The 9,965-nt window shown below is 46.6% G+C and overlaps 1 protein-coding gene across 1 annotated transcript; it reads left to right on the top strand.

Annotated features, from left to right (window-relative positions):
* Positions 1–216: 216 nt before the first annotated feature.
* LOC121194150 (norrin cystine knot growth factor NDP) lies at positions 217–4,498 on the top strand. Its single transcript, XM_041056796.1, has 2 exons — positions 217–467; positions 2,844–4,498. The coding sequence occupies exons 1-2, from the start codon at positions 261–263 to the stop codon at positions 3,066–3,068; spliced, it is 432 nt and encodes a 143-aa protein (XP_040912730.1). The 5' UTR covers positions 217–260; the 3' UTR covers positions 3,069–4,498.
* The last annotated feature ends 5,467 nt before the right edge of the window (positions 4,499–9,965 follow it).

The following is a 9,965-nucleotide window of genomic DNA, read 5'->3' as shown; positions in this document are numbered from 1 at the left end:
GATCCAGACAGCGGGGCATGGAGCGGCCCGACAAGGCGACCCTCCTGCCACCTCTCTCCCTTCAGCTTGCTGACCTTGAACCTCCGCTGAATTAGCAGAAACGAGAGAGAAGCCGAGACACTCCCCGACTTCGCAAAGACCCTGAAATACAACTGGTGTGAGAGACTGAAAGAGAAACTGAAGGAAATTCAGACAATAACAGAGACAACGTGACGTGTTGGACGTCCCGTGAGGATCAAGAGCCTCAGGGTGGCCCGACCATGAAACCTTCAGTCTCTGTGGGCCCCCCTTCTGGCCTGCTGCTGGTCCTGATGTGCTGCCCCCTGCTGGGCTTGGTCCAGTCTGCCAGCAGCAACAAGGCCAGTGATAACGGACACCCGCACCTGGGAGACTCTGACCCAGAGCGATGCATGAGGCACCACTTTGTAGAGACCATCACACACCCGATTTATAAGTGTAACTCCAAGGTAGAAACACACACACACACACACACTGTAAACCGAGCTGCTTTATTATGGTTACACACTCATATTTGGTAACAAGTTGTTTAAAGTAAAAAAAAAACAGTTCTGATAAGTTGAAAAAAAATGAATTTCTTGCAAACATCAGAAAAACAAATTGTTCCAAACCAAGAAAGAAAACCCACCGAGAACCAGCCCAAAAAATCCCCAGCACTAACTTCATCATTTATCACACACACACACACTTTTCTCCCTCTGCTAGTGTTTCTCTCATTGTCCCTCCCTCCTCCACTTGGTCAGTCCAGTGTCTTTTTTTTTTCCTTCTCTCTCTTTGTCTCTATCACTCCGTCGTTTAGACGAGTCACGCTTCATTTCTCAGGGACACTGTGTGTGTGTGTGTGTGTGTGTGTGTGTGTGTGTGTGTGTGTGTGTGTGTGTGTGTGTGTGTGTCTGTGTCTGTGTCTGTGTCTGTGTCTGTGTCTGTGTCTGTGGTGCTGGACATGGGCCACGCTGCAGACATATTCTGCGCCTCAGCTGGGACTCGGTTTGGCTGAAGTGGACGTCTCCCTGTCAGCGTGCTCTCCTCTGCCTCTGCCAGGGTTTGAAGGGAGAGAGAAGACCTGAAGAAAGAAGAGGGAAAGTGGAGAGTTACCTAATGATGTGGAGGCGTGGTGCTCAGACACTCAGTCAGACACTCTGTGCAGAGACTGATGATCCATTGAACCACGCCAAACATGTGAATGCTATTGTGGAGAGCGGCTGTCGGTTTTCTCACTTCCCTTTTGTTGTTGCGCCGGTGCAGTTGTTCCTGTAGCGTGAGTGATCAGGTCTTTCTTTAATATTCTGGCTCTGAGTGCACGGAGCAGGTGGCCCAACCACAGCTCAGCCCAGGCGAGGCAGGGCTGAACACACTCACAGCATGAGCTGGGCTTTCTGCTACAGCTCGTGGAGAACTGACGGGAAGCTGCTGCTGCTCTGCACCTCAGCTGGTACACCGTGTGTGTGTGTGTGTGTCTGTGTGTGTGTGTGTGTGTGTGTGTGTGTGTGTGTGTGTGTGTGTGTGGTGGAAGAACACTGGACTGATGCTCCCTCTCTCACTCCGCTGTGCTGGGACGTTTATTGTAACTTTATTTAGAAGAAACGACCTTTTCCGAATCAGAGCTGAAGAAAATTCAGGATTTTTCATCTAAGGATCTAATCTCAAGGTCAACAATTTTCATGCTCAACGAATTCAGAATTAAATTAGTTTCACTATTGATCCATTAGCTATTTGTTTAGTCAATTAAAAAATGTTTCCCAGAGCCCAGGGTGACATGCTTAAACCTCCTGTCCAGACCCCGAAGATATTAGAATTAAATTAAAAATTATACGACACAGAGAAAAACAACAAATTCTCACATCTGAGAAGCCGGAGGCAGAATGTTTGGCTTTTGACAGGATTTCATTTCCCAACAAACCCCTGAGAAACCGCAGGTTCATCCATCTCCACTGGTTTGACTCTGATTAAATCAAAGTCAAACCAGCAGATTAACCCACTTAGTGAAACCACACCAGTTCTTCTCTATCACTGGATTCATGGATGGCTCCTGGCTGGTCATGAATGAAAGGAGGAGCAGGAAAGGTGCTGACAGATGGGAGCCAAGAGGAGGAGGAGGAGGAGGAGGAGGAGGAGGAGAGGGGCATCGCAGAGGAGGAGGTGCTGCTGTTTGACAGCCTGATCCTCAGCGAGGACAAAGACAAATGGTCTTAAAGTGGCGACAACACTCCTGATGTGTGTGTGTGTGTGTGTGTGTGTGTGTGTGTGTGTGTGTGTCACCCTGCCATGGCCCCAGACAGGCTTTTGTCAAAGTGGTACATGGGTGGCGACACACAGCAGCTGTCAGATGGACGGGACACAGGAGTCTGTTTAGGGAGGTGACAGGAATGTAGTGACCCACAGAGGAATGTCAGTCGGACGCTCACATCACTAACCAGCCCGGTGTTTTCTGTGTGTGTGTGTGTGTGTGTGTGTCTGTGTGTGTGTGTGTGTGTGACTGGTCAGACTTGGGGAAAGCACAGTACAGTAAATCACTCTGCATGAAAAAGAAGTGGACCTCAGATGTAAACCCTGTGCAAATGTGTGTGCGTGACCCTGAGCTCTGAGCTCTGAGCTGCAGCAGGTGTAGGAATGTGTGACTGGCCTCGTTGCTATCTCTCAGTTTGCAGGTGCAAGGCCAAGGCTGGGAGACTCAGGAGCCCAAACAGACGGCCCGCTTTCAGACCAGACTCAAACACTGCCTCATTGTACCCAGAGACCCCCTTTTCCCATCCCTGACAGAGGCTGAAGGTCACGGAAAACCTGTGTGAATGACCTATCTGTGCTTCTTTAACTCTGTGTTCCAGATGGTGCTGTTGGCGCGCTGCGAGGGCCACTGCAGCCACACAACCCGCTCCGACCCCCTCATCTCCTTCAGCTCGGTGCTCAAGCAGCCCTTCAAGAGCACCTGCTCCTGCTGCCGGCCGCACACCTCCAAGCTGAAGGCGGTGAGGCTGCGCTGCGCCGGTGGGACTCGCATTACGGCCACGTACAGATACATCCTAGCCTGCAACTGTGAGGAGTGCAGCTGAGCTGGGAGCAGCACCCTCCCAAACCCTCAAGACTCTCAAGACCCAGCATTTTCTCGGCCTTGGACTTTAATCTAAAGCCATCCACAGCGTTTCGGTTGATTATTGGATCAGGACGTTGCCCCAGAGGACAGCAGCTCAAGGTGCTTGTTGTTATCTTGGAAGTGATAGTTTGGAGCGATCATACCACCTTCACATCAGCCTTAAGACTGACCTGCAGCCCTTGGGACTCAGATAGAACATACTATACCCTCTCCATTATGTGCATTCAATCAGCACAAATCATAAGAAGCATATTTCTCCAGCACACAAGGCCAAACACCACAAACTGCTGCTCCCATGGGCCAGTCAGAGACCCTCCTCACTGCAGAGACGCACCATACTCATTACAGGCCGTAATTCATAACACACAGGCTCACGAACCGCAGTCTGAGAGCTCATTACAAATATGTGTCCAGCTCCATAAAAACTCCACCACGCATCTGACAACAAAACAACACGCCTCGTTAAAAAGCAGCCTGGGAAAGGACGAGGCTCCGTGAGATCAAGCGGGTCCACATGAGCCCAGACATGTGGTGGATCTATAGAGGGGCACCTGCGCCGTGCTTAATAACCCAGTAATATTTTACACGCTCCCTGCAGACCGTCATCTAGCAGTGTAAAACAGGACCGATGCTGACAGGAGAGCTCATCCCATGAACTATAAAAATGTGGAGTCAGACAGTGGAAGGAGGATGAAAGCAGACGAGGCTCAGTCGGCCTCTGGGTCCTGGCTCCTGTCAGAGCTATCAGTGTAAACTATTCTATCTGAGTCTTTGTGATGTTCCTGTCAACATTATTGAAACTGTGGCTACTATCATCAAACTATTGTTACTAATGACAAGTCCAGTGTTTTGACTTGGAGGACACACACTCCGGTCAAACAGTGCTATGGTTGCTCTGTAAGCCTGTGTACATTATCCTCACAGTCCACTGTAATGAACATAGAGTTTCATGTAATTCATTGTGTGTGTGTGTGTGTCAGGCTCAAACATCGTCCATCAGAACGTGTGGTCAGTTTATCTGAACTGGAAAATGAAGAACTCGGGCTCATTGTTCTAACTGTGGTTTCTTCTTTCATAAAAACACCACAAAACTCACAGAGTGCATTCAGAGTGAAACTGAACAGACTTACTGGAGGTTTGGAAGCAAAGAAACAACCACAATCATTTCAATTTCATGAGCAACTGATCACCTTTTTTTAAATTTAACCCCCTCTGAATACTCAGACTTCAAATTTCAATAAAACTGGGTTCATAGTATTGATGTGATTTACTTTGAAACTCATCTGTATGTGGCTTAAATTTTTAAATCTCCAGATGTTTTTTTTTTTCAAGTTGTGCAAAAGCTCAGATCAATAATTCGTGTCCAGTGTTCAAAGCTGCTCAGATGCAGTTCAGTCCAACTCTGATCCAACATTTTAAACTTTGATCTGGATCGGTCACATCCAGACACAGACACAACCCAGACACACAAAATTCAACATGAAGGAATTCAAACTTGAACCTCAGGATAATCCATCGAGCCTGAGGGAATCAATCAGACCTTTGTCCTGTCGGGTCACAGCCTGTCAGTCACACAATCCAAGAAAGAAAAGAGAGAAGTTGCTGGAACCCTGGTGAAACTTTCACAGAATTTCAAAGGTGGTAATTCAAACCGTCCAAATTCAGGTTTTCAAAGTAAAATATTTCACTGCAGTCTCAGCAGCTACAGTCTGAAATGTTCAGTTTGAACTAGCAGGAACTTTAACCACCTCTGATTCGGCTGTGGGGCTGATATCAGTGGGATAAACTTAAAAACAACATTAAATTACAAACGTGCACGTGAAGGCAGCACAGGAACGTGGCCTCCAGCTTCCACAACCAAACTACTATAAACACATCATGACAGAATGTAAATACACTGAATTTAAAGACAAGCACTCTCTTGTTAAACACGTAGATGAACAGTAACTATAAGAAAAATCAGTTATGACATTTCTTTGCTTCCATCTAGTTTCAGATTGTAATACAGGCCAAACATGAAGAATGTAACCTGGACTGAAAACCAGCCTGTTGGTCTCCAGCCTTTGGTAAAATAAGGCTGAATGTAAATGGATTAAATGAATGAATAAACAGGGGGAGGTTTGCAGTGGTCAGGACTGTCCTTTCAGCCGTCACATCAGTGACTGTGAGGGGGAATAAAAAGAGAATCTGCCTGCGTGGATCAATTAAATATCCCATTAAAATCCTTTTTATTAAATGTATGTGAATGTGTGAGAGTGTTCAGCACAGTCAGAAGTTTCATACACACATCCATGTGCAGCGTGTACAGATGTCTTCGTTGTGTTCAGAGCTGAAACGTTATCCTCCCTCGTGAAACAGCACAACATGCTGCTCTGCTCTGTGGACGTTTCAATCCCGACTACAACTGACAGCACGGCCGGCTGCTTCACACGTGAGCCTAATAAAATCGCTTTCCCCTCCACTCTGGAGATTAATCTGCCTTTCTCTGCTGTCTCCTCTCACTCTGTCTCTCCTTCATCAACACACACACACACACACATTAGTGGAGAGGAGGTATAATTATTTGAGGAACCAGTGTGACAGAAAGACAGAGGGGCAAGATAAAGGCTGTCAAGCTGCTGCTAACTGTGCTCCGTCCTCACAGAGAAACATGGAGATGGTGATTTCCAGACTTTGTAATTAAAGGAGTAGAACTATCATTCATCAAATACAGTTATTCATCTCAGTCTGTCTCCAGGTGTGAGGCGGGCAGGCAGGCACATGTGGTCTCTTTATAACCCTTCACATCAGCAGACATCGCACGCATTTATTCATCTGTGATCCTAATCACAACCATGCAAGCGTTTAATAAAAATCACAGAAAAGAGGCGTTTCATTGGACTGAAGCACAGTGTAGGTGCCTCCCTGTTAAAAAGAAGGTCACATCTGTGTGTTTAGCATTCCATTAAAATGCCAGACGTGAAACATGGACAACAGCCACGTGCTGGAGGGTTGACAATGTGACTGTTCACTGAGTGCACATTTGTTTTGAGCCGAGCTTTGTGATGGAGCTGTCAGCACATAGTTTACCAAGAAAATATGAACACAATAATTACTGTTGTGTTAAAATGTGCACACACTTAAACAACAGGTTCACACAGTTTTTCCCTTCAGTGTAAGAGACCAGGATAAAACTCACTTTGGATCAGACAAATCAATTATTAGCATTCATCAGTAACAATCACTGCAAATTCCTTCTTTGGGAATTTCCCAAACTGCAGCTCAGCATGAAAAACAAAGAGGGAAATTATTAAATAAACAGTTAGTTTGTCATAAACTACAGAAAGAAAAAATTCAGAGGTGAACGAGATGCATCAGAGTTATAAATGTTCAAAACGTCAAAAGGGAAAAGTTTTTGTTTTGTGTGTGTGTGTGTGTGTGTGTGTGTGTGTGTGTGTGTGTGTGTGTGTTTGTTCCTTCTTTTTTACTGAAGGAATAGTTTTTTTGTTGAAACTTTTCCGGCCAACTTGTTTGTTTGTTGTTATAACAGGAGCATATATTAATGCCACCAGGCAACAGAAAAAAAACCCCATTTCATGTGATGCCTGACTCTGTCAGCCTGAGCTCAGTGCTGGTGACGTCCAGGCCACTGCTGCCCTCTGCTGACCAGCTGCTCTCCACACACCTGCAGCTGGGTTTAATTTAAATCTCGTTACCTTCACACAGGGACAGAAACACAGGGTGAACATGGACATGAAAGGAGCAGGACAGGTACAGTATTACTGTCTCCACACACTGTGGAGCCCCAAAGACCTCAGTGTGTTCTCATGTTGTTCTATAACTGTTCTAAACTGAACATCATTACCTCAGGTGACCTGCTGTCAGCCTCCACAGCTGCACCTCATCACCTGATGAACCAGGAACAGACCAAACAACAAGAGACAGTGAGTACGTCAGCGTTATCAAGTCCAAAAGTATTTTTCTGACGAGCAGCTGAGAGGTGTCCTGATTTAACGGTAACAGTGTTCAGGAAGATGCACATGGACACACAACAACAACAGCAAGGACAACAAACATTAACAAAGATCAATAAACATAAGACTGATGTACGAGCAAAGAGGTGAAAAAGGCAAAATGGAAACATAGATACACATATGTTTGTATGACAACGTCCAATGTTTCTGAAAGTTGTAAAGAAGTGTGTGAGTGTGTAATGAGAGCTGATATTCAGACAGCAGCAGGTTCTGTATGCTGTGTGATGTAAACATGTCTGTGTGTTGTATGTAGCCTGCCTGTCACACACGTTACTGCACAGAGGGAGTTTAATATAATATAAATGTGATTTGTGGGTAAGTGGATGTTTTAGTGCGACAGTGTTGTTGCACATGATGGATTAACTGTTGGTCAGAGTGATGGTACATGGGAGGAAACTGTCGATGTGTCTGGTTGTTCTGCCGTACAGTCTTCTGCAGTGTTCTGCAGCGCCCACCAGAGGCAGGAGCTGGAACAGGTTGTGTCCAGGGTGTGGGGAGGTGACTCTGGAGGTGTACAAGTCCTGGACAGTGGGCAGTTCGACACCAGTGGCTGTAGTCTGCTCTTGTCTTGTTCAGCGGCCGAGTCAAAGCACACAGTGCTGATGTGCAGAGAACGGGTGGACCTGGATTAGCACATCCTCAGGCAGCTGAACTTCCTGAGCTCGGACAGGAAGTTCAACCTCCACTGGGCCTTTTTGATGACTGAGTCCTGAGAGACCGTGGAAACCAGAAACCTGTTTCAGTAGTGAGGATCACTTCCGCGTTCCGCTGCAGTTCCTCGGCTGCCGCTGGGGGCTGGCTCCAGAAGTGAGCAATTCTCCATTGACCCCCATGTTAAAATAGCCAACTTTACAGCCATAAAAAACATATTTACAGCCTGGTACGTTTTTTGTTTTTGGTCACTATTGATAGTTTCCACCTCCGTGAACACTGTGGGGGGCGGGTCCCATAGACAGGCACTGGCAGTTAGCTCTTTGCTAAAGCATCGGCTGGGCTAGGCGGCTACATCCAGCGGTTGACCGGGGCTGCAGTGACCGTGTTTGTTTGCCAATGTTCGGATAGGTTTCTGTGACAGTATGGCTTGTTGTAGTGTGGACTGTACTAACCGACCGTCGAAGGAGTCTGTGCTGCAGTTTTTTCGGTAAGTAAATTTCTCACTATTTTACCTGGATGTTTGCGCTAATTAGCATGTATTAGCATATTTTGCCGCTAGCTTATGAGTTCATTGCCGATCTCTGGTCGCTGCTGATACAGATAGAGGACCGGAGCAGCTAATGTTAGGAACGCTGCTGCGGTGTGTTCCGTGCTCTCAGAGTCCGTTTATTGCGGGAATACTAGGCTACAATTTTATTTGGTCTCATTTTTCTGTTTAAAAAGTCCGACATTGCATGGACAGAGCAGCTCCGTCAGTCAGCGGCTGCTGTTTGTGTGCTGCTGTAACTGTAAGTGAATAGTGGATGGAGGCAGCGGTGAAAGCCGGTAAATATTAAATATTGCTCCGAGCTAAGTGGCCTGGTTCTCGGCCGGCTGACCCGTAGAGTAACCGCCTCTCCGGAAAGTACACTCCCACTAAAATCCAAAATGGCGCAGCTCCAAAGCCCATGGTTTGGTCACAGAACCGACTCCCCGAAACCAATTGGTGACGTCACGGGTGCTACGTCCATGTCTTATACAGTCTGTGGGGGTGGGGGCAGTGCTGGGGGGTTCCTCCTTAAGTCCACTGTCCTCTCCAAAGCTTTCAGTGTGTTCCTCTCATGTTCTTGTGACTCTGGCTGTGTGAGCTCTCATCTCACTCATGGAGGTGCAGCAGCTCTGTGATTTTCTCAGACCTCACCTGCTGCTTCCTGCCTGTCAGGAGGCTGATGATCCACTGACAGGTGGAGGCGGACACAGTGAAGTGGGTCGGTTTGGATCAGAGGATTTCTGGGATGAGGGCGTTGAACACTGAGCTGAAGTCCGCAAACAAGAGCTTTGCATGTGTCCCTGGGGAGTCCAGGTGCTGCAGGACGAAGTCCAGTCCCATGTTGACTGGGTCGTCCAATGAGCTGTTTGCCTGGTGGGAAAACTGCAGGGTGTCTGAACCAGTCTCTCCGAGGTCTTCATGACCACAGATGTGTTTATGTCCAGGTTTTATACAGACAGTTAAAAGGGCATTTTTATTAGATCAGGGATAGTCAAACAGTGGCCCGTGGGCCAAATCTGGTCCCCCAAAAGAAATATATGGCCCCCTGACAAAAATTCTCCATTTCATACTTTACATTAAAACTTCTATGTACTTTTCATTGTGAGGAGCATGAGAATCACAGAATGTTCATCTCAAATTTATTCTCACATGAATTTAAAGAAACAAACTGTAAAGTATTGGATTACATTAGAATGTATAGATGTCAACTGCTAACTCAGTGTATGTAATCACTTCACACTCTTAAATCCCCCCTTCTTCCTCCAGTCCCTGTAAGGACGGGGATGTGCTAGCGTGGGACTTTAGTAGCTTATTCCATAAATTAGATCATGAGGATTAGGATTAATCACAATTGTGGTCAGATTAACCCACTAGGGGGCCCTTCGTTTAGTGTCAGCCCACCTGAAAATCTGCAGTGGAAACATGCTTGCAAATCACATCTTATGTTAGACCCTCTACAGCTGATCAGCTGAGACGCACAGAGGCAGCAAACTGAGTCAGTGATTACAGGTAATTTTACAACAAGAACCAAAGAATAAAACAAGTGTTTGGGTAATAAATCAACCAAGTCAGCAGCATACAGACTCTGTGGGGCCTCTACAGGTGTGACTCCACCTGAGAAACTCATGCACGCCATTAGTTTCTGGACCCTCGTTAGTCT

This window comes from Toxotes jaculatrix, chromosome 15 (genome assembly GCF_017976425.1).
Source record: "Toxotes jaculatrix isolate fToxJac2 chromosome 15, fToxJac2.pri, whole genome shotgun sequence".
NCBI lineage: Eukaryota > Metazoa > Chordata > Actinopteri > Toxotidae > Toxotes > Toxotes jaculatrix.
This window is presented reverse-complemented; position numbering and strand designations above follow the sequence as displayed.

Excerpts from the sequence above, each read along its gene's own strand:
- LOC121194150 (XM_041056796.1), top strand. The coding sequence starts at position 261 with ATGAAACCTTCAGTCTCTGTGGGCCCCCCTTCTGGCCTGCTGCTGGTC. Across the intron at positions 468-2,843 it reads TTTATAAGTGTAACTCCAAG|ATGGTGCTGTTGGCGCGCTG; the intron begins GTAGAAACACAC and ends TCTGTGTTCCAG.